Raw genomic sequence first — 25,056 nt, 5'->3', positions numbered from 1 at the left:
GGAAGACAACTAACCAATCAGGTTCAACCTTGCTCAAACTTGTCCAGGCTGCACCTCTTGTGTCCACGTGCAACGACAGAAGGTACGTTTCAGCTTCTTTTTCATCATTATTGTTAACATGCGTTGTTTTTGTCGTCCTCCAACCACAAGTAACGAGTTGGCTACGGTGTTCCACTCGTCTGTTTACGGGAAAGTGCGTATTATTATTATTATTAGTGGCTCGTGTTCTCGGGTTAGCTTGAAAGCCGGTAGCCGGACATCTACATTACAGTCACGTTATTTTCACTCGTTAACTGAGAATGTACGACAAAAAAAAATCGCAATTATGTTGACATATTTTGATTATAAGTCTATGTATGTCATTATGTAAGAAGAATGAACGACAGCTGAAAATGACGCACTTAAATCAAGCAGGACTCTTGGGCATATTGAGTGACGTGACGTATTTGATGCAACAGAACAGATGGCAAAGACTTAATTAAGGTTCGATACTGGAGCTGTTGTTTTGTTGCACACTGCGATGCTATTAAAGTATACCCCACTTGTTTGTGTGTAACTTTTACAAGTCATAAGCAGTATTTTTTTATGCATGAAATAACTTTTTTTAAATGTGTTATTTCTCATCGGATAGCAATGACCGTGATGACACTTTGGTCAGTGGATGATGGCGAGGAAGCGTCAAAAAAATGAGGCCTCGTCACGTGGGCTTCTGAGCAATTACCGATTGTTGTGCAAAAAGGCCACGATGTTTAATGCCATGGAATGTGCAAGAAAGAAACGCAGGCGGAAGACGAAGAGGAAAAGGACTGAGAGCCACAGTGGGGAACTGGTCAAAAAGTCCAAAAGCAGTAACGACGTTCAAAACAAAGATTCAGCCCAGAGGGACACCTGGGAGGTGGACAGCGGCTTCTCAGAGGGCAGCCCCCCGACGAGCGGCAGGAGCTCGCCGTGCCCGATTTCGCTCACCGCTGCCGCCACATTCGTGGTGTCGCTGGACTGCGAAATGGTGGGCACGGGCCCGGGCGGGAGCTGCAGCGAGCTGGCGCGCTGCAGCATCCTGGATTACCACGGCAACATCCTCTACGACAAGTACATCCAGCCGTGTCATCCTGTCACCGACTACAGGACTCCATGGAGCGGCATCCGGCCGCACCACTTGCAAGACGCCACGCCATACGCCCAGGCCAGAATTGAGGTGAAGCCGACGTACATCTTGTCAATTTTCACTCACAAAAACTTGTTTGGCACCAAGGGAGTATGTTGAGCTATGTTTTCTCTTAACGGGTGTACTCACTTTTGTTTCCCTTTATTCATACATTGATAATAGTGTTGCTCTACATTTGCGCTGTTATACTAGCTGTTCGCTACTTTACCTAGTAGCAAGCCGTAATTTCATTTATGCGGATTACCAAAATGGAAAAGGAGAAAAGTTCCCAGTTGTAGCGGGCGGTGTGAAAAGGGCGAACTTTTCTGATTAAGCGAAACAACCGCTAATGCTAACTCTGTTCTTCCCTCCTTCCCCGTATAGATCGTTGATATTCTTGAGGGCAAGGTGGTGGTGGGACATTCGGTGTACAACGACTTTCGTGTTCTGAGCATGCAATACCCGCGTCACTTGGTCCGTGATACGGGGGCGACGCCCCTCCTCAGGCGCTTGGCCGGCTTTCCCCGCCAGCGCGTCTCCCTGAAGATCCTGGCCGGCGAGCTCCTCAACAGACGCATCCAGGTGAGTTTAGTGCTTGTGCTTTTGAATTAATCAGCTGGGCCGATATGAGGCCTTTTCAAAATAATTCATGTTGTTTTTCTGATTAACTGCCAATATGACATTTTTCATGTAACTGTCATTACTGTTTAGTAGTTATGGGCAGGATGTCAATTGCATGAATGGAACTTGGTTATGATGTGTGAAATACACCCTTCATTATCTCGTATCCCCATTAAGACCGATTGTCTTTAAGTATATATATATATATATATATATATATATATATATATATATATATATATATATATATATATATATATACATTGATAAGGTTTTTTATTTCAAATCTGCTTCTCAGTCCTGTTACTTGAGTCTCCTCTAACCTCATGATCCACATGTGAGTGACGGCGAACTAATGTTACATGTGGTATATCTGGTCGGGACACAGTTTTTATATATATATATATATATATAATTACATTACAATTTCTTGAAAACTTCTTGGGTGGTGGCCAGTTTACTTGGATGGCCCGCCCAAGTATTAACATGGTTTGGGGAAACAACTGTATAAAAAATAATAATTAAATGATTAATTAATTAAGCTCTTTTTCCCCCCTATTGTTTTCACCAGGTTTGTGAATAATGATGAAACGTAGCTATATTCTAATGCTAATGGCATATTCGGTGGGTCTCGCAAAATCAGTCAAAATCTAGTAAAACAGCCCCGGAGCAAAGGGGGTTGCTTCAGTGAAAAGGGACAGAGTAATGTAAAATAGTCAAATGTTCTGCTTGTAATTCATGTTTCTACTGGTGTAAGTGTGAAGGAGCCATAACGGAGCTACTTCATTTAATATTTGGTCAATAAATTGGCCAATTCATCAGTTAACGAATTTTATTCGGCCAAATATAGAATCAGCCTTTAAAAAAAAAAAAGTCCACAGTGGTCGGACCTTAATTGACATGGAGGGAGCTTCTCCTTGAGTAATTTTTCCAACCCGCCAGGTGGGGAGGAATGGCCACTGCTCGGTGGAGGACGCCCTGGCAGCGCTGGACCTCTACAAGCTGGTGGAGCGCGAGTGGGAGTGGGAGCTGCAGAGCCCGCTGATGGGCAACCGATCGGCAGCGCAATACATGCAGGACGAGTACTGGCCAGTCGGAGACGACGATGACGACAATTCCGAGGCAAACACTTCCTAATTTATTCGCGGCAGTTCCTTTCACCTCGGGGTCACGCGTGTTGTACTTCCGGATGGCAAAAAAAAAAACGCTGTTTGCACACTATTAACAAAGACTGCGAAAACGGGGTGAAAATGGCTCGAATGGTGATTTTGACCTCTTTCTGACACCCGGAAGTACCCCGGTGAACATTACAATGATTAAGAAAAGCTCTATGGAGTGTTACTGTCATCACAAACAGGAAGTTGACATTATCTTCCTGTTTGTGTTTGACTTCCTGTTCTGCTGCTCTTTGACGTTTCAATTAAAAAGTTGCACGTAATATTTTAAAAAGTTGTCTGTTCGACTAATTGTTTTTGTGAATTTGCACTGGATTGTAAAGTGGGTGTGTAGACTTTTTTTTCTTTTAATCCCCTGTAGCTTCATGAGAATGCAGCTGTACCTAATGTTGTGGCCACTTAAATGAGGCCCCGTTGTAGGACGATTGAGCCAACGCACAAAGGCCGCATTGTTGGGCCAATCCGCATAACTCTGCTCCTCAAAATGGCTTTCTTTCTTGAGCAGATTTAGCAGATTACTGCTCACCATCCGTCGGGGAAAACGTGTGCGGTACCGTGGTGGGGGGGGTTGGGGTGGGGGTGGGGGTGCTTCCAACTTCCAAAGCAACAATAACTGCTAGACTGCTTGGGCTTGTTGAATGTATTTGTTTGAGATTAATTGTCTTTTTTTTTTTTTTTTTTGTTATCTGCATTGAAATTTTATGTCAAATCACAAGGGTTAATTAAAACACAATTATTAGAGATTACAAATATGAAACGCAAGGTATTAAGAGCATACACCGATGACTTTATTCATGAAATGGAATCATTTAAAAATATATTTATATATATTTAGTTTGAACACCTGAGAGACACTAACCCAACTGTGAAATGTAGACCAAAACTGCCAACATTAAAACTAAATAAATGAATAAAAGTGAAACTAAAAACAGATATAAAAATATAATACAAAAAATAAATATAAATGGAAATAAAAAAAGCACAAATCCCGGATTTCAATCCTGTTGAAAATGTGTGTGCAAATTTGTATGAGCGAGTAAAGCGGCAAACAGATTGCATTTTGGTGTGGATGTGGAAATAGATTTTTTTGGGGGGGGGAACCCCAAACTGATTTATTTATCATTTTACATTTCAGGTTATTTGATTCACTTTCCGCCCCCCAAAAGTACCCTGGTGCCTCCAAACATTACCGAACGGCCTATTAGGTGGGTGGGGACATTTTAAAGCCACTTTTGAGTTCAACTTCGTCTTGCCTTATGAAACGTTCACGACACGTTCGCCAGCCCACAACACGTTGCAGAAGATCACAGTCACAATGGTCACTTTTCACAAGTCTTGAAGGAACGCAGTCAAATCCCTCAACCCCTCCAAGACCGTATCCCCAGCATTACATCATACACTACTCGAGCACAATGTGCCTTGAATGGGGAGAGAGGAGGAAAAAAAAACCGTGTCGTGCTGTAATCTGCGATGACGTCACTAATCCCCTCGCTACAAAAGTCCCAGCTCGCCGCCCCCGTCCTGCACACGGACTTCTGACGCTTCCCGTTCGCCTCAAACAGGTAAGGCCTCCTCCCACTGCGCACTCCTCGTGCATTCTTGTCGTTAGGATTGAGATTTTTTGCTCGCTTTGCTTTATTAATTTTTTATTAATTTTTCCATTAATGTACTTCTGATTTCAGTCCTTTGCACCAAGTAGTAGATACGCTTAGGTTTAGTTCAGTATGGCATATTTTTGTATTTTTTTTGACACAGGAAATTGTTAAATTTTACTTAATTGGTCAAAAGAATGAATTGGTGCAAATAATGTATTTCATCTATGCCAGTGACGTATAGTGACACGCAAAACAAATGAATGCTCTTCCACTAGATGGCAGAAGGGCACCAGTTTGTTGTATGCATTGGTTTTTTTTTATGTTGAGGTAATTCACTGTAAGACAAAAAATAATAAACTCAAATAAAATTTAACCGAAGCAGAAAGAATGAAGTGGGGGGGAAAGTTAATTTCACAAAAAGGTCTTAATTGGCATAAAAAAATAAAAATAAACAAAAGCCACATTGTAATTTTTCAAATACTGTATATTATTGAATTTTATATTGTGTCTACACTGTCCCGAGACCTGATTCCAATAACTGTAACACAGCAATCCGTTAAATAAATGAAAGCTAGATGTTATTATATTCAACTAATTGCTTTTATTTCTGGAATCGTTCCATGAACTGATGACATCATTTTAATCGATGTGGTTAATTTTCTTCTTTAAAATATTATTACTATTATAATTTTACAGTTTATTCTTGCACTTGTTGTGTGATACGTAGTTCTCCATCCTGATTGTGCACAGTCCAAATCATGCTGCTTATGTAAGATTTGACCTTTTAAATCTGCTCGATAAATAATGCGAGAGCTAAATTTAGCATCCATCAAAATCATCATTAGGGCAGCAGTTGGGATGAAGCGCGAGTCATTCCATTCAAATTGTTTATCTTCAACTCAACCTCTACAGTGCAAAGTGCATCTTCAATAACTTAATAGCAAATGTATTCATACCATGAGGAAAATAAAACTAAAGCAAGTTGTGAATGTTTTGGATAATTTCGTTTATAAAAAATTAACCAATGTACTGCATAAAAGGAAAAAATAAATACTCAAGCAAACGTGGCAAATTACTCGCATTGCTACTTTTATTCAAGTAAAAGTAAAAAGTACATACTCTAAAATGTACTTTAGTACAAAAGCAAACATGACATACATTTATTGCTTGATTTTGTTCTTTTTGTCTTTCAGACTACCGATCCAAGTGTGACGACGATAATCGGACATGGCTGTTGTTGTAAGTATGGACGTGCACTACTAACAAAATGGCGTCTGGGGGGGAAAAAAAATCAACTAAACTCATTGGTTGGATGCAGCCATTAATCGGCATCACGCAGCTTTTGTGGGTTTTACGGCCCTCGTGAGGCAGATTACAGCAACACTGAGGCCAGATTGATTAACGCTTGCTCTCATGTGGATTAGGTTTCTTGAGAAGAAGAAGGAAAAAAACACAAAATCACCTTAAGCGTGTTTTTGTGAGGCAGGAAGAACATGCATGGAGGCACATAAAGCCTACAAATTACTGTCATTCCTACATTTAGAGCCAAAAAGATGAGAAATGTGTCCATGGCGCTGACTCAACATGTTTTTGCAAATAATCCAACTTTGTCCTCATTGAACGTAACATTTTGCAAACCTCAAGGGCAATTTAGATTCTCTTATAATTCTAAAAACATTTTCAGAAACATCCAAGAAAATGTTACGCGTTTTTGTATTTTCAAGGGTCATTTATACGAATAGGGCCACATTATTCTACGTATTAGGGCCACAATACGTATCTATATATTTTTTCCCACAGTTGGGCTAATATTCAGAGAAAAATATGGCACTTTATAAACTCGCAAATTTGTGATTTTTTTTTTCTCGCAAAATTGCCAATTTATAAATTCGCACATTTTTTTTGTTTTTTGTTGCAAATTTGCCACTTTATAAACTTGCAAATTAGTGAGTTTTTTTCTCGCAAATTTGCCAATTTATAAACTCTGGAATTTGCAAGTTTTTTTTCTCTCTCTCGCAAATTTGCCACTTAATAAACTCGCAAATTTGCCATTTTATAAACTTGTTTATATTGTTGTTTTTAAACTGGCAAATTTGCGAGTTATTTTCCGGTAAATTTGCCACTTTATAAACGTGCAAATTTGTGAGGTTTTTTTTCTCGCAAATTTGCCAATTTATAAACTCGCAAACCTGCGAGTTCAGAAACTCACGGTTCGCGATTTTTTTCTCCCTCACAAATTTGCCACTTTATAAACTCAAATTTCTTGGAATATATACCCCCCCCCCCCTCTGAAAAAAATATATACATAGCCCTAATATGCCGTCGTGCATTTAGTCTTCCCCAAACTTATACTATAATATCATATGAACCTTATCGTCCTCAGAGTGGAACGTACCGGATGGTGTCCGAGGAGGAGCAGGCTCTCCGGGCCAAGCTGGAACGCCTCACCGTCAAGGACCACGGGCCGGTGTTCGGACCCAGCCCCAGCCTGCCGGACCACACCCGGCAGAAGGTAACCATCTCTGTGGCGTGCTGTCATTGCGACACCCCCCCCCCCCCCCCAACTCCAAATTATAACACCATAACATCACGCAGGCCAAAGACGAGCTGAACGAGACGGACGAGAAGCGCGTGTCTGCGGTCAAAGAGCTGCGGGGGATGATCAAGGAGAAGGCGGAGGCGGGAGACGAGCTGGCCAAGGGGGTGCAGGACACTTTTGGGGAGAAGCCCGACAGCCTGCTGGTGCGCTTCATCCGGGCCAGGAAGTACGACGTTCCCAGATCCTTTGAGCTCATGAAGGGTACGTCTGCATCCGTTTGCACCCTGGATGAACAATCTCAAGAGTCCTTCTGAAACTTTGTGCGTGCCTTATAAAGAGGAATCGAGATTGATTTAACTTCTTTAACGAACCGAAAGTTCATTTTCATAAACATCAAAGATAATTAAGTTTAAATGATGTCTTCAATCAACTTAAGATGAAGATTTATTGTAAATAGACAATTTCGAGTCTTGAATTAACCAATTTTTTTTTTTTTTTTTTTACAATTTAAAGTGTTCAGTAAACCTTATGTATAGATGTGTTTTTGTAAACCTAATGTACGTGTTTTCGTAAACAATTTTGAGTCTTCAAGTAAACCTGAAATACACATTTTTGTGAACGATTTTGAGTCTTCGTCTTCAGTGCACCTAAAGTATGAGTTTACTTAACGACATTTGAGTCTTCAATGAACCTAAACTCCCGAGTTTTTGTAAACAATTTTGTTTTCAGTGAACCTAATGCATGAGTTTTTGTAAATCATTTTGAATTTCCCGCAAACTGAGCGTACACAAGTATTTTCTAACCACAAAAGCCCCCTTACCAGTAGCCCCAGAACTTTTAGCACCAATTCTCACTTAACCGCCTTTTGAGGATACGTTAAGGTCCTCACAAAGACTTCCTTTGCAAGGTTACGTGCGCTTCAGGAAGGACTACCCTGAGCTGTTCGAGAACCTCACGCCCGAGGCGGTGCGCAGCACCATCGAGGCGGGCTACCCGGGCATCCTCCAGAGCCGGGACAAGTACGGCCGCGTGGTCCTGCTCTTCAACATCGAGAACTGGGACTACGAAGAGATCACCTTCGACGAGGTGGCTGACGCGCATACCTTCTATGTTCGTGCCGAGCCTTCCTCTGACCAGGTGGGACTCTTTTTTTCTTTCTTTTGTTGTTGTTGCAGATCCTGCGGGCCTACTGCGTGATCCTGGAGAAGCTTCTGGAGAACGAGGAGACTCAGATCAACGGCTTCTGCATCATCGAGAACTTTAAGGGCTTCACCATGCAGCAGGCTTCGGGCATCAAACCCACCGAACTCAAAAAGATGGTGGACATGTTGCAGGTGGAATACTGTTGTTTTTTGTTTTTGTTTTTTAGCATACAAATCATTATGAATTAAGGCCCGACGATTTTTGGCTTTCAAACATCCTCAAAAACAATCGGCCAATGGTTGATTATTTCCCCCTTAAAGCGTTATCGAAGAAAAGCGAAGTTTCCGACACTGTGAAAGTACCGTGAATGCACCATTTTGCTTGTGTAGCATTAGCAACTAGCAAGTGTGTAGCGTACGTTATTCTGTTGTCCCTAAGCGTCCTTTAAGCTGTTTAATGACACCTCAGTAGGCGCAAAACTGTAAAACTAAACACACGACAATAAGAATTGCATCCTCTGTATATTTAAATACAAAACATGCTTCGTTTTTAAAACATCGCTAGCCTAGCGCTAATGCTAAAAGCGTACGGAGGATACCATTCAAATGCTAACAAAAAGTTAGCATGGACTTTGGGAGTATTTCTCCTTCAAATAACGAAAATTCACACACAAATGCTGTGGGAACACATACGCACAGGTGACATAACACTACGCAAAGGTACAAATTCTTCCCAATGTGTGAAAAACATTTTATTTTAATAGAATTCAATCACAACTTTCTTCTGTACTCACTTTAAGTGTGTACATCATGGCTGCATGGCACCACACTGCCCCCATGAGGCCAAAAGGCAAAAGAACAGTCAGTATTTGTTCTTACAGTTTTTTCAGTTGCTATTCTTTTAGTTTATTCTATTCTTATTTCACTATTTCACTTTGTTATTGTTTTATTTTGTCATTGTCCTTTCGGGATATATTTAAAGTTGATATTTCAAGGATTCAAAGACTTTCTTTTCTCAAAATTCAAGTTTTGACACATAAATCTGTACTTTATAAAATGTTGTTGATAAGGTCATATTATGGACTTGTCATTCAAAGCAGAGTAAATCTTAATAGCAAAAGTTTGTGCGTGACACCCATTGAAAAATAATTGGGTAGGGGGGTAATTTTATGCATTATATATATTTTTAAATAATTGGCAGATTCATTGGTAATCTGTATTTTTTTTTATGCCAAAAATCGTTATCGGCATCGGCCTCAAAAAATGAATATCGGTCGGGCCCTTTTTGTATGTTTTAAAACGTAAAGAAACGTTGACAGTATGTGGTCCGCATGGATGATGACGTTCCCTTGTCCGCCTTTCTCATGTCCGTCCAGGACTCGTTCCCAGCTCGTTTCAAAGCCGTGCACTTCATCCACCAGCCGTGGTACTTCACCACCACCTACAACGTGGTCAAGCCTCTCATGAAGAGCAAACTTCTGGAGAGGGTAACGTTCCAAATGCCCCCCACTCTTTCCCAGCCCCCAGTGCCGACCGTCAACTCGTCTTCTCCTCTGTCAGGTGTTTGTGCACGGAGACGAGCTGGAAAACTACTACAAGGAGTTTGACGCCGACATCCTCCCCGCCGAGTTTGACGGGAAAGCGGCCAAATACAACGGCAAAGCCACGGCAGCCAAGTTGTTCGATTAAAAAGTCCGAGTCGCGTTTTACGCTCCATAGACTGCTGAGAGGATGGCGCCTTGTTGTTGTTTTTGGGGGGGGGGCGGGGGTCCAGACAAAGCCCACAAATCACCCACAAGATGGTTGCTTCAAACCAAAATGGCCGACTTTCTGTTCAATTTTGGGTGTAGTCTGAGAAACTATTGTGTCCTGTCCTGATTGACCTTGCCGCAAATTTTATGTCAATGATGAAGCTCTATTTTTCTAACTTTCTAGGACTCTTTTTCATTGAATTTGCCCCCAAAATGGCTGCTTCTAACCAAAATGTGACTTACTGTTCAGTTTCGGGCACAAGTCCTTGAGACTTTGTTGGCGCATCCAGCCCTGATAGACATTTCTACTCAATTGTATGTTGTCAGAAGCTGTATTTATTTTTTCTTTCTAATATCCCAAGCCTCTTTTTCATGGAACTGGGCGCTTCAAACCAAATTCCTGTTCCATTTTGGGTATGGGTCCTTTAGGCCCTGTCATGATAGACATGTCCATCCAATGTTTTTATTTTTATTTTTTTAAATTAAACAAACAATAATATAAAACAGTATAACAGCCAGGGGGAGACAAATACAGAGTAAAATAAACGTCTACAAAAATATATAGTAAAGCTCACATAAATATAAGTTTTACTTGCTTTCTTGTTTGTGGAATGTCCAATAGACTTAGCAAATTGTTTGACTTCATTTTCAAACATGAAAAAATTAGGTCTCTGGTTAATGTATGGACATTTGGTTAAATGCCATTTAGCCAATATTAGAACAAGATTGATGATATAAAATGCCTTTTTACTGACAGATGGATAATTATTGAAGCCAAAAAAGCTGCGGTTCTATAATAATAAAAACAGAATTATAAATATCTTTCCAAAACTTTGTTGATTGAGCAGAATGGTGTCGGTTCTGTTTTTTCTTTTTTTCAAATGTTACAGAGGGCGCCATTGAGTCAGTTCAAGTTGCTGGCCCCTCCAACAACAAAAAAAGTCATTCATTTGTTGGACCTCAGATGGGGAAGGCGTCTGTGTTGTCATATCTCCTTCAAACTTGTTCTTGGGCTTTGTTGGGACCCCCGGTGAGCCTCCAAGCAGTTAATTTTAAAGCAGCAAGCCCGTCTCCCGTCCATCTTTGTTCCTTTTAGTGCCTGCTGCTCTCCACTGTTTACGGCTATGAAATGCTACTCATTGTGCTACCTGTTGTACCAACACTGTCAATTGACTGTACAGTAAAGTGTATATAAACGTGAGCTTGTAGTCTACTTTTTTTTTTCCTTTTCGGGGCACACAGGAACAAATAATCAACTGTCACCAGCCAATAGCAGAGGCACACATTGACAAACAATGGACAGGTTGCCTGCTAATCGCAAGGACACGCTGACGAACAGACATGGTCGCTGGTGAATATTAGGACACAGTAATAATGTCACCCAGTCAAAGGGAAGACAGTCATACTGCCTATAACTACAGTATTCAAAACCCTGAAAATGATGGTGACATTTTTATAGCCACTTATAAAAGACAAAAGTGGTGACCGGTATCGTCACAGGGGAAGTCTAAAATGCTTAATGCAATTTTTTTTTTTAACGGCATTTAATGTCCGTAAAATGTGATTAATTCACTCATTCCGACGTCGGAAAATATTACATGGATCATGTGTATGACCATTAAGCCTCTTACTCTCCACATAAAAAGAAATTTTACTAGATGTCACAAATCTACATCAATTCATGTGTTTATGCATTTGTTTGAAGCGCGTGTTTTCTTCGGATTTTTTATTTTTTTGCCATGTCGAACTTCCGGTTTGCGTCTTCTCTTCGTGACGTGTGCTACTGTGCTAATGTTTAGCCGAAAGAATGGTAAACCGTTGTCTAATATGTATATAAGCACAATAAGTATTACAGTATTCATTTGTTTGATTTTTGTTAGGAAAGATGAAACAATTGTTGTTCACTCCGTTATTTTGTATTGTACCTAGGTCAGACTCCGAATTATGATGGTACCATCCTAGGCATGCTAGCTGATGGTTGGAACTCTTTATCAAGCGCCGCTGGAGTGAAATAAGGTACGGACATATAAAGTAAGTTATTATCAGATGAGTGGTAATTAAGGTAAGAGAATGACATTATGTATTGAAAACAATCTTCTGTTTCAATTGAATTATAACTGTTTAGATTTAGTCGGAACGGTGTAAACTCAGTAGAGATTGACGAGTGAGGATTCGTCCTTCGACTTATCTGGGAAAAAGGAATGTGTCGGGAGTTTTCCTGTGTATATCTGAGAATGTTTATGATTAAGTGCTGTTTGCTTTTTCTGTCTTCCTTCTCGGGTTGAACTAAAATATGGTGCTGTCTTATCTGCTTTCTCCGTCTTCCGTCCATGATTCACACGCTGAGGGGGGGGGGGGGGGGGCTGCATCCTGTGGGAGGTTGGTACTACTTTCTCATTATTGCATAAGAATACTGTGAGTTTGCTGTGAAGACAGACACTGAGAGAAATCTCTGACTGAGTGAGCTCGGCTGTGTCTCAGAAATTTCTGATAATAAAACCTTCGAAGGAAAAAAAACTGTTCACATGATCTGAACTCTGATTGTTAAAACAATTTTAAGAACACGCAGAAAACATGATCGTTTTCTAACAGCATATACATAAAGGCAGTGTTTCATTTGAAGTAAGCATGTGATACACTTGACAGAATATTGTCAAGTCGGAAACATTTCATTCTTATTTGTATTTGGGTAAACATGATTAATATGTAAACATGCATAATATGTGAGCTATTTGTAAAACTACAATGGCTTTTTAATTTTAATTCAGTAATCATCATTCTGAAAAGGAGCAAAAAAAAGGGAACTCCCTTTAGATCAAGTAATTTCTTTATTAAGATCGTTAACAGTTGAAAAAGCCCAAAACGTCGTGCCAAGAGTCTAAAGTGCATAGTCAAAATGTTGTCCTGCTATAATTATAGTACTGCCACCCCCAATCCAGTTTGTGAAGTATTCATAAACAGTGCAAGGCCACGTAATAAGATTCATTGACATCATTTTGCGAAAACGCAGTAAATCTCCTCTGTAAACTTTGTCATATTCACACACTTCAACATGAGGAAATTGCAGCAATAGTAAAAATACTCGCGCCCTCCAGTAGATGTTGCAACAGTACAATCCGGAAAAAGATTAACAAAACTTTCAGACCTCAGTCTGATTATAACCATTAGCAATGAAATAACGCTGAAACCGACGGCCAGGCGAAGGCCGGTGCGCCCGTTTTCTCCGCGTGACCCTGGCTCAATTTTGCCGGGCTTTCGGTGCAGCGGGGCGGACGGCCGCTTGCCCAGTGGCAAACGGCATCGGCGAATTCCACGATGACCTTGTCCATCCACGTCAGGGGCTGAGGGAACAGCACGGCGCCCTCGAAGAAGCCCAGGTGGCCTCCGTGTTGCGTGAGTGCGAAGATCACGTTGGGCATCTTCTCTGTCCGTACCAAAAAATAAAATAAAATAAAGGAAATCATCTTTATTGCTCAATAATCATTACAACAAAAGGGACAAATTCGGATTCCCTAACATAAGCTTATACTGTGTAACCTCTAAATTTCAATCCAAGAACAGATGCCCCAAAATTAGGATTCATTCAAACTATGTTCTGCAAAATCACTTTTAAAGTAAATATTTATATCTCATGCAGCAGGTTCCTCCTTTTCTGTTTCAAAATCAAACAAAGTAAAAATTAGGATAAATTAACAGAAGATCAACACACACCAAAAAAAATTGTAGGTGTTTTTTTTTTACACTTATTTTGACATATTCTCCCTTCTTTTATTGAAGGTCAAACTGACCAATTAAAAAAGTGAATATATTGAGGATATTTTATTTTTTAGCTGAACTTTTCTTTTAATTATATTAGAACAAAATTGCTTTGAATGAATATTTATTTTTATTTAATAGCATGTTCATCCTGTTATAGTGTGGGTCAAATTAACCCATTTTAAAGTAAAAATAATAATAATTATATATATAAATCAAAAATTAGGACACACATTTTTGGGTTATTCTTTTTAGTTTTTCAAAATAAAAAGAAAAAAATTAAATGAGGATACACATTTTTAAGTTATTGTGGGTCAAATTGACCCATTTTGAAGAAAAAAAAAACACAAAGTAAAAATTATGATACACATTTTAAATACTAATGTCTAAACATCCTGTCATTTTGCGGTCACCTGTTAAAAAAAAAATATATATATATTTTTTTAAATAAGATAACGTGTTGATGTATTTTTTTTCTTTCTATCTATAGCTATCTGTCAATCTCTAGATTAGGAAAACAACATTTTTCTTTGATTTATACTTAAATATCATTTTAATTAAGATTATATACAACAGGCCACACTTGTGGCCACCCACATTAAGTCGGTTTAGTTAAGCGTAAAAGTTCAAAAACAAGAGTCAACTGTTTATGTAAGTGGGTCAGTTGCATGTGAGCAGACTGATGTCACGTCTGTACATGTACAGCAAGCGCAGACCAGCACACGCTTGGTTTTAGGTTTCATGACACACGAGAAGACAAAATACTGACTCTTCCAAATGACAAAACCACATGAAGCCAGTTTGCAAAGGAACAATTAACACGCATGATTATCCCAAAGCGAACCGATCCCAATTGCAAGGCCCCGTATCCACATGAAGTGGTGCTGTGCGGAAACCAAAGGGCGGAGACGCGGTTTTGTTTTGGAAAGTGATCTTCAAGCTTCATCTTTAATGCAAACAAACGTCTCATGCTTCCGCGTGAGGCCGACTGCGGAGCAATGTTGCATCTTGCAGAAGCTGTCCATTCAGGCTTTCAAATACTTTGTTGCGTCAAACTGACACAGGGCTCCCTAATGCATTCGAATAATAAGCAATGACAACAATCAGGGCACCTTTCCATATCTAACTTTGTGTTCTTGTCATTTTTTTTTTTTTTTAAAGATGATACATTGAACCCCAACATATTTGCAGTTCAGTATTTTCAAATTTGAATTTTCACATTTTTTTTCTTTAGGGGTGTTAAAATAATTGCATTCATTTTGAGTTAATTTAAAGTTCCTTTAACGCCACAAATTTTTTTAACGTGCGATTAACAACAAAAACGTTGATTTTTTTATTGTACATTTAGAACATATATAAAATTTGCGATTAATCATGAGTTAATAACTATTGAAGTCATGAGAAACCTGACCTTTGTGTTTTTTGTTTTTAAACCTATTCTGCGTTATTTTCAGGAAATGTGGTCTATATCCTGTTTTTGGGCTCTGTGCGATCTGGTGGAATCTTGCTGCTGTTACGCCGAGTGCATATTTGTTAGCGCATGTGTGATGTCACATCAGTTTTTGCTAGCATTTTAGCTAGGCTAAAATAGTAGCTCATACTATTTGTAGTAGGGGTGTTAGAAAAAAATCGATTCGGCAATATATCGCGATATTACAGCGCACAATTCTCGAATTGATACGATATGAGAACTAATCGATTTTTTATGGGAATATTCAACAAAACGTCTTACTTAGGGTTAGGATTCACATTAAGCATGGAAGAATGTTATATTAATGGAACATTAAGCCTTAATATTTGATTTCAGTGCTGTTCAAACATGAAACAGACTGCAACCTGTTTGTTAAACGCAGTGGCTCTGTTATAAGTCAGAATTTTCAGATACATAAATACATTTTCATACAAATCTTACAGTGTACATGTACAAGTTTACAGATTAGTATTTTCAAAATTTTTTGTTAAAAAAATAAAAATAAAAAAATCGCAATAATCAATTTATAGATTCACATCGAGATTAATCGGTATCGAATCGAATCGTGACCTATGATCGTGATACGAATCCAATCGTCAATTGAAGGTGGCTTGAACTACTGAATTGTCCTTTATATAACACAGGTTTATGATGATATACAAGCTATATGCTAATATGTGTTGATACTTTATGATCCTCTCTGCTTTTTAAGTGCTTTGCCACCATCCTGTGGCCTCGATATAAAATTACAAACCAATATACTTCGTTTTGATCACATGACTCAAATCAACATGACAGTGTGACAGAAACAAGCTGCTCCGCTTGTGTTGCGTTGTTCTTGTACTCCAAATTCAACACGAACCTGAGAGTGTGCGCGGGATGGCGAGCAAGGAGCGATGTACGAGCGGGTCGTCAAACGAGTTCATCAGGAGGAGCGGCACGGTGACCTGGATGAGGTTTCGCTGACGTGAGCGAATGTTTTCAGTTGTTTAAAAAAAACACGACTACGACGGCGCCGCTGCTCACCTTGTGAATGTAGCGCACGCAGCTCTCCTGCTTGTAGTATTCGTCCAGGGAGCTGTACCCGTGGAACTTTCTAAACGGAAGGAAATATGATAAATAGCAACATGTCAGAAATGGGAGCAAATCATTGTGAACACACTCGAGCATATACAGGCAGCAAAAATCAATTGAAGAGCTTCGCTTGAACACATGCGGCCAGCCCACAGAGCATTTTTAGTGCAGGGAGATTTGTTGCATTCAATTAACTTAAACCTAAATTTGTTTAATTAAAATGAATTGAATCATTTAGAATGTTTAAATTTATTTAGCTTTATTTTTTTTTCATTTATTTTGAACAATTGTTCACATGTATTTGACCTTTTTTATTTATTTATTATAATTTCATTAAAAACTTATTTTAAAAAATGTGATTTATTTTTCCCTACAATTTTAATTAAAATCTTTTCTTTTGCACGAATTACTCTCATTTAATCATTTATTTTGAGCAAATTTAAACATGCATTTAGCATTTTCATATTGTATTAAAAGTTAAATTGTGCAGGTATGATTTTATTATTCACAAAGACAATTTTACATATGCATTTAACATTTATTTGTATTAAATAATTGGAATTATAATTACATTAAGTAAAACTAAATAATTGGTTCATTAAAATTAAAAAAATTATTAATTTAGAATGTTTACATTTATTTATCTTTTAATAATTTCTTCATTTATTTTGAACAATTGTACACATGTATTTGACATTTTATAAATTCAAATTTCATTAAAAACATTTAAAAATGGGATTTATTTTTCCCTATGTTAATTAATAATTTTTTTTATAATTTGCAGTAATTTCTTTCATTTAATAATTTATTTTGTGTGTATATGTATTTGGCAATTTCATATTGTATTAAAGCGGATAATTATTTATAAATACATTAAGTAAAAATTGTATAGATAAATTGTGCAGGTATGATTTTATTACTCACAAAGACATTAACATGATGTTATATTAAAATAATTGGAATTATAATTACATTAAGTAAAACCAATTAAAAATTAGCACAAACTATTTTATTAATAGTATATTAATTTTGAATTTCTTTTTTAATTTGATTAAATAATTGTATAATAAATTAATTAACAATTAAAAATGATTTGATCAATTGATTATTTTGCTACATCTTTAAAATGAGTTCAAATATTTATTCATTTAAAACACAGTTCGAGACCATAACAACTCTCCGTTTTTTTGCATTTTGTGGAAGCGTGGGCGTCACCTCATGATGCTGTCGTCGATCTGCATGAGGGACGTGGCGGCGCACAGTTGGCTCAGGTCGGCGTCGCTGATGTTGCTGGAGGTCACGCCCAGCAAGCTGTCCCTGCGCGACACCGTCATACCAGAAAGAAGCTAACGAAAACCTAACAGCGCATGACCACAAAATGGAGGGCGGGCTAGATAATCCATCCCACCTGTGCGACAAGATGAGCTTCTTCAGGTTTTCAGCCAGGACGAAGTTGTACAGTCGTCGGCATTGGTCCCATTGAAGGAGCGTTTCTTGTGCTCTAAAAACACACAGACAACATAAAGAGCCTCAAAATTTGATCGTTTTTATGTACCGGTAATTATCATTTTCATGCATAAAAAAAAAAAAATCCTTCTTTGGCGCTTGAAAGCCCCTCACATGAAAATGTTCATCCAGTCAGTCATGCGTGTTGTACTTTCCACCAACCTGAGGGCGCTGTAACCCTGACAGACGCTGACGCAGCACAAAACCCGCTCCTGATTGGCTGGGTTCTCGCCCAGGAATTTGCACACGATGTTGCCCCCCAGACTGAAGCCCACCACCACCATCAGCGTGCGGGGGAGCGCTTGCTTCACGTAGTTCACCATGGCCGCAAACTCCCACGTGCAACCTGTGCGTGCAAATCACACGCGGATAAAGTACAAGTACTGACATTTGTGTACAGTGTTTGTACTTTGCAACTTGCAAACCACAAGTGGAAATGCATCATCCTCCTGGCCACCAGGGGGCAGTACAACATATACATACTTCATGAAGACGGTTACAACTGCTCAATAAAATTCGATTTTTGCAGAGAATAAAGAATATATACATTTAAGTATTGTCATATTGTCTTTCTACATTTGCGATGCTAACCGTTTGGGTTTAAATCTTGTACGAGTGACGTTAATGCTTGTTTTGTTAGCCTGTCTATGCAGTTTTTGCACTTCGTGTTAGCATTAACTCATTCACTGCCATTGACGTCAAAAATTAATTTGAACTATTTTTATTAAATTAAAAAAATGTTCCACTTTAGTTTACAAGAGTATGAAAACCTAGAATATTTTTATTATACTGTACATTTAGAACAGATATAAAAATGTATGATTAATCGTGAGTTAACTATTGAAGTCATGCGATTAATTACAATTTAAAAAAAAAAATTGCGATTTAAAAAAAAATAAAAGATTATTAAAAATTAGGAGCATCAGGCGATTCATTTTTTTTAATCGCAATTAATTGCATGACTTCATGAGGTAACTCACAATTAATCACACATTTTACATCTGTTCTAAATGTACAATAAAAAATTCTAGGTTTTCATACTCTTGTTAACAAATGTGGAAAAAAATGTTGAAGTAATAAAAATAGTTCAAAATAATTTTTGACGTCTACAACCGTCAATGGCATTGAATGAGTTAAGCAAGAAGACTTTCATAAGGCAAGGTTATGTGGCCATCATCTAGCGCTCGTGACGAAAAAAAAAAAAAAGTATAACTGGCTCGTATCCTTCTTTCTATTGGAAGCCTCCCCTATCTGCAGTCGTCAATTTTGGTTTTCTTTACCGTAGGTGAACATGCGCGGTGACGTCAGCTCCATGTCGGGTAGCGCCCCCAAGTGGTTGAGGACGGCGCAGCGGTAGCCCTGCCGCTGAGAGTAATCCACAAAGGTACGAATGTAGTTCTTCTCGCTATGGTTAGCGATGCCAGGGCAGATGACCATGGTGATGTCATCTGAGGAGCACGCAACAGAAGTAAGCTACATAATGATTACAAGACTGTGTTGACACACTAAACAAGATCACGTTTTACTTTAAAAAAAAAAAGTTTTTCATTGTTAAATATTTCATAAGCTGTAAATATATATATATTTTATTATTGATCATTTATTTAGCACAGTTACATTCACAAGTATTATTACCTTAAAAATAAAATATCCATACTTGACTTTTAATGTTTTATTATTGTGCCCATTATTCATGCTATTTGTCAATTATGAAAAAAGAAGGTTTTAAAAATAATAATAAGCAACTTAAAATTGTTACATAATTTTTTTACATACACTAACAATTTACAGTATTTGGCCATTTAAAAAGACAATCAACCAATGATGTCCCAAAGATTAAAAAAAATAATAATAAATAAAAAGAGTGTTTATTTGTTTATTTATTTTAAAAATACAATTGCAAATGTTAAAAAACAAAAAGTTTTCTCGTTATTTTTTTTAAACAAATGATAATAAAGTTTAAAAATGAGAATAATTACTGTTTACTATTAAAAGTATAATTTCGTAAAGATAAAGCTTTTTGTAATTATTTGTATAGTTAATTTTTTTTACCAGAAATACCAATTTAAAAAAATTATTCGTATGTTTTTTAATAAAAAAATATTTTTAAAATATTTTATCAGCCATAAATTGAAGTTTAACACAAATACTTCCTAAAAATATAAAAATATACAATGGAATGTTTTACAACCAAAATGTATTCAAATGTATTTCTCCAGATTTGTGAACATTTTATTATTTTTTGCTTATTGTGAACACATTAACTTTAGGTCATAATTTGTCCTTTTTTATACTGTAATTTTTTTTTTTTTTTATAAATAATCGATCCATCCATTTTCCATAACACTTAGCCTGTTCAAGGTCACAGGGTCTTTACAAATATTTAAAAAAGTTAAGTATTTTTTATAACATTGTCATTAAAACACGATTCCAATCTGACCTCCTGTGCAGTGGTCAACCAGCGGCTCAAAAAGGTCAAAGCTGGCCGTGGCCCCGTCGTGGATGGGGAGGAGCTTGCGGTCACCGCGGGGCGTCGGGGTGCCCACTCGGCCCACCTTGCCGTAGAGTGCCGTCTGTATGTGGCCGCTCTTCCCCCACAGCAGGGGTGGAATGTATCTGCGGGGAGTGGTACCGGCGTCGGATTACATAACACTTCTGAAAGGTCTGACGTGATGCTGACTCAGCACTTTTGGACCCTCAGATTCAAGGAAGTAGCCCACAAATAGAAAGACCCAAGAACACAAGCTGTTACTTTATAGTGCCGACGCGGGACTGTTGTTTGAACTTTGCAGTTGGATTTCTTTTAGTGGGATGACGTAATACTAACATAACAAATCTCCGCTAAAACTTAGTGGCATGGACGGGGGAATTTTTGGTGTGGATGCAAAGAATGGTGCGGATCCAGTTTAGCAGCGTTTGTTTACTGGGCTGAATTACGCAAAAACAATTCAACATTATTGAAGGGCTGTGGGAGAAATTAAATCTTGCATGAATATTTGTTGATGGGGAGGCGCTAAGGAATTTTGGTGGAGTTCGAGATTGAAGTACAGATCTAAAATGTTGCCTTCATTATAGCAATATTAAGCATTTTCTGTTTGTTTATTAACTGGATGATGCAAAAACTACTTTTTTTTGTAATTGCTGACATTAACTCATTGACTCGCAGCCATTTTCACTGAAGCAACCAACTTCACTCCCGGCTGTTTTACTCGATTTTGACAGATTTTGCAAGGCCCACAGAAATAGTGTGTTCTATTGCTATCAAAACATGGATCCTACCAAAAGAAAGATTAGAGTCTCTTCTTTCATCACGAAAAAAGTAAATTTCTATCTGTTTCCGTTTTGCAGCAATTGGCATTAAAATATAGCTACCTTTTTACATTATTCACAAATCTGTTTAAAATAGTGGGGGAATGAGCTTTTTGCAACATGGCCCTGGCTGATCTCTAATGCTATGCTGTCACCTGCTGGCCGTTTTTGTAATAACTACCATTGCTTCAAGCGTTCAGTTCGGAGGCTGCATCAAAGCCTTCTGTATGCGCTAGCATAATAAACATAAAAACGTAAACATATGTTTTTGGGACCATGTTAATATTTAAAATAGAACATATTTTTGGGAGCAAATGAGTTAACTGGATGATGCAAAAACTACTTTGTTTGTCTGTTTTACTTGTTGACATTAAGATGCATTGGCTGCAAATTTATATTTTGGCGCAGATTTGGATGATGCAGAATTTTCACACCAAAAAAATAGAAAAACTAAATTCCCACAAAATTTTGTTGAGGATCAGACAAAGGAAGGATAAAAGTGCGGCCCGAAAAATTTTGACTTTATTTTAGCACCGTTCCTGCGGATCCAATATTTTTCAAGTGTGATGACGGACAAGCGGCTGTTTTGCGTGATGACGCAAAATCTACTTTGTTGATATCCACCACTTTTGTTGATTGCATATTGGCTAAGGATTTTCATTTTGGAACACATATGGACAAAGGGTACGCATTCATGATTTTCAATTTGTTTCTTAGCCACCATTTTGCTTCATCAAACATACTGTAAAATAAAATTTTATATGCCAATATGATGAATCTGTGCTAATCCAAATTGTTTGGCCTTGGTGGAGGTCTGCGTCGTAGTGAAGGCCATGCTACTTTACTTTTTACAAAAAGTCCTAAAGCGCTATTGGGTCTTCTTGTTTTGTGTTTAGATATAAATATTCCTCTCACGCACCAGTGTGTATGATGGGTCAATAGACCTTTTCACCATGACGTCAAACGTATTTCAGAGTCGACGAGAGCTAAAGCATTCTCACAAGAAATTGTCGTCATTTGACCGACATACGACACCATCGGAAAAAGGTTTTCCACTCACTCTTTGGTCAACAGAGGGCAGCATTTGAGCAGGTAGCGGGTAAGCGGCGTGTCCTGGTGGCTGACCTCGGGTGGCGACGGTGGACTCTTGAGGTTGAGACAGCGCACGATGACGTAGAGGACGGTGGCCACCGCCGCCATCTTCACGCCGTCAAACATGGCCGGCAGCTCCGAGCTAAGGGTGGGGATGCCTCCGCTGCCGCCGCCATCCGCCAGCGAGGCCATCGTAGACGCTGGGGACAAACGATGTGAAAACGTAGGGGTCGATTTCATTTCTCCCATTTCGTGTACACATTTCATTTATTTATTTTTAGGGTGGGGGGCAATATTCCAAGAAAAAAAAAACTCACAAATTTGCCACTTCATAAAGTGGTGAATTTGCGAGAGAAAAAAATCGTAAATTTGCCACTTTATAAAGTGGCAAATTTGTGACAAAAAAAATTCTGAAACTTACAAGAAATACACGTAGCGTACTACTCGGATTTTTGTGCCAATACTTTTCGGTCGTGTTTTCAAATAAGGAGATAGTAATTGCTTTAGCAGAGATTAACCATATCATGTTAGCATTTGCTATTTGAAGTGTTGGGTACGGCAAAGGTCCACGCACTGAGGATCAAGCATTTAAGTTAATTTGTTAAAATGTATACAGTATTTACTTCTACATTTATATTTCCAGAATGACTATTTAAACATTCATACATTTTGGTATTTTTTTTGTACAAGTAGCTAAATTGATGTGTGGAATCTGCTGCCTTGTCATTCACTTGCATTTACCTAAAGTATGCTAGCTTCTGATTGGTTAGGGTTTAGTCAGCTGATAGAGGATCAGGAAGTGTTGTCGCTCTCGCTGCCGCCGTCGTGTATGATGAGTGAAGTCTCCATCCTGCCTTTTCATTTTATAAACAGTGTCCCATTAACCACCAACGAATCCTCACATTAGACTATAGGTACGCTACATGTATTTCTCGTAAGTTTCTGAGTTTTTTCTCGCAAATTTGTCACTTTATAGAGTCGCAAATTTGCGAGTTTTTCTCTCTGAATATTACCCCCACCCCCGGAAAAAAAAAGAATTTATATGTGGCCCTAATACGCCGTCGTAAGTTGAGGAGTGTATCTTTTATCTAAATTTGAGCATTAAAAAGGATTACAATTTGAGAGAAATATAAATACTAATGTCTGTGAGCATGCCATGTGGCTGTTTCAGTAGGATAAGAAAATGAGGTAACCTGGAATAGGCCAATCCAATTTTTGAGTAATTCAGTATGTGTGTTATCAGATTTAGAAATGGCCCGTAAACAAAACAATGTGTTGTCCATACAAGAACATCCTCTTGTCCAGCACTACAGCCGATGGGATTTTTCTCTCTATTAAATCAGCCGCCCGCCCACATGACTTTTGAGTTGATCCTGTTAAAGCCTCCAGACTGTGCACAACGAGAACCTCGTGCAACCCGTGGCCAAAATGTCATAAATTCAGTAGCAGTTAAGAATATCTAAATGTGACTTCAAAGTTTTGGTAATGTGACAGACATGGATTGTTGCTTAATTGACTTTAATTACTATAGGAAGGAAATCAACTTGGAAGCAAACTTTGTGGTTTTCATCGCTTTGTATTTGATTGACAGTTGAGCAGAGCGTGGTTTCAGTCTATTCAGTGGACACGCCCACAGTGTGAAATTAAGAGAAAAGAGCTTGGTAATTTAATTTGATATACATATCGATTTTTTTCCCCCATAGTTCGAATTAGTGATCACTTGTTAACACTCATTACATTCAATAAACATTTATTTTCACTTTACAATAACTTTTAAGGATTTGGAAAGTTGACAGTTTGACCCACGCATGGATTATATCTAATTGCCGTTATTTTCTTTACGGAGAAAACAAACTGAAAGTCAACGAAAATGACGTTGGAGCCCTCACATTAGTGATTCAATGTTGTTGTGAATAGATTGCTGCGATCTATTGAGCAACTCACGATCACCGACATCATGGAGACAAGCATAACTAAGCATGAGGCAATGAATCCAGAAATGACGAGTTTTGTGGTTTCCGTTGACGTCCACTCAATTTGGGTGAGTTGAATACTTGATGACACTGTGTAAAGTAATAATTATAGTACACCGCAAGTGCAGGTCCTACATTGTCGTAAAATGTGGCAAAATACCTGTTGCTGGTGACCCAGCTGGCTTCTGGTCGTTCAGCGAGCAGTTGAATTGCTTTGAGAAGTGCTCCGGTCTCGGCTTCTTCTTCGTCCGCTTTATCCCGTCACTCGGATCAACGTCACTGGGTTTCAACACTTGACTTTAGCGAAGAAGGCGCATTTTAAAGGACCTTTCGAAGCCCCAGGGGTGGGTTTCGTAACCGCGTGTTTCGATTCAGCTCGGTTCCACCCTCAACTCTTTTGGTTGTGTTTACAGCCCAGGTTTGTACCAGCTCCGGATGCGTTCAAAAAAAAAAAAAAAGAAGAAGAAGGAAAAAAAAAAAAGCTCCCAACTCGAGGGTTACCCCGCCCACGCTCCGAGCTAAACGCCAAACGATGACACTTCTTCGCCACCACACCCCACTCACGCAGTATGAATCATGGCGACTTTCTTTTCGTTCGTATAAATATTCTAAGCTACAGTTATACACAAACTTGCACTCGCTTTCACCACTTTAACAGAATATCTTACCGCGCTTGAACGCAACACAAATAGTTTACTGTGCTTTCAACTTCAACGAATGCTATTATTCATGGTTTAATTAATTCATTATTTTATAAAAAAAAAAAAAAAAAAAGTCTGGTTTATGAGCACGTACGCTATTTTCCATATGTGACGTCACAAACACAAAATAATTATTCCGGACGCACATTTAGCATGTATGGGAAAAGTACGTGTCATGGTCATTAAAAAAGAAGAAGTCAAACAGTA

At 38.4% G+C, this 25,056-nt stretch overlaps 3 protein-coding genes and 1 long non-coding RNA gene across 4 annotated transcripts; 3 read left to right on the top strand and 1 right to left on the bottom strand.

Moving 5' to 3' along the window:
- Nucleotides 1–3,472, top strand: isg20 (interferon stimulated exonuclease gene). The gene is made up of 4 exons (XM_086073937.1): nt 1–82; nt 632–1,195; nt 1,529–1,726; nt 2,708–3,472. The coding sequence occupies exons 2-4, from the start codon at nt 662–664 to the stop codon at nt 2,900–2,902; spliced, it is 927 nt and encodes a 308-aa protein (XP_085930063.1). The 5' UTR covers nt 1–82; nt 632–661; the 3' UTR covers nt 2,903–3,472.
- A 945-nt stretch (nt 3,473–4,417) lies between these two features.
- Nucleotides 4,418–11,168, top strand: rlbp1b (retinaldehyde binding protein 1b). Its single transcript, XM_086074826.1, has 8 exons — nt 4,418–4,502; nt 5,729–5,774; nt 6,919–7,047; nt 7,131–7,335; nt 7,982–8,160; nt 8,250–8,408; nt 9,593–9,703; nt 9,777–11,168. The coding sequence occupies exons 2-8, from the start codon at nt 5,763–5,765 to the stop codon at nt 9,903–9,905; spliced, it is 924 nt and encodes a 307-aa protein (XP_085930952.1). The 5' UTR covers nt 4,418–4,502; nt 5,729–5,762; the 3' UTR covers nt 9,906–11,168.
- A 528-nt stretch (nt 11,169–11,696) lies between these two features.
- On the top strand, nt 11,697–18,287 carry LOC147175015 (uncharacterized). Its single transcript, XR_015094619.1, has 3 exons — nt 11,697–11,777; nt 11,897–11,983; nt 17,472–18,287. It is a non-coding gene; the product is annotated as an uncharacterized LOC147175015 (long non-coding RNA).
- Nucleotides 12,777–24,785, bottom strand: abhd2b (abhydrolase domain containing 2, acylglycerol lipase b). The gene is made up of 10 exons (XM_086074041.1): nt 24,309–24,785; nt 22,144–22,375; nt 20,215–20,390; nt 19,055–19,222; nt 17,937–18,120; nt 17,677–17,769; nt 17,484–17,585; nt 16,221–16,290; nt 16,057–16,141; nt 12,777–13,391 (listed from the first exon to the last, which is right to left on the bottom strand). The coding sequence occupies exons 2-10, from the start codon at nt 22,365–22,367 to the stop codon at nt 13,132–13,134; spliced, it is 1,362 nt and encodes a 453-aa protein (XP_085930167.1). The 5' UTR covers nt 22,368–22,375; nt 24,309–24,785; the 3' UTR covers nt 12,777–13,131.
- Nucleotides 24,786–25,056: the final 271 nt, after the last annotated feature.

This window comes from Leptonotus elevatus, chromosome 4 (assembly GCF_054856555.1).
Source record: "Leptonotus elevatus isolate MCC_2025b chromosome 4, RoL_Lele_1.0, whole genome shotgun sequence".
Taxonomy (NCBI): Eukaryota; Metazoa; Chordata; class Actinopteri; order Syngnathiformes; family Syngnathidae; genus Leptonotus; species Leptonotus elevatus.
This window is presented reverse-complemented; position numbering and strand designations above follow the sequence as displayed.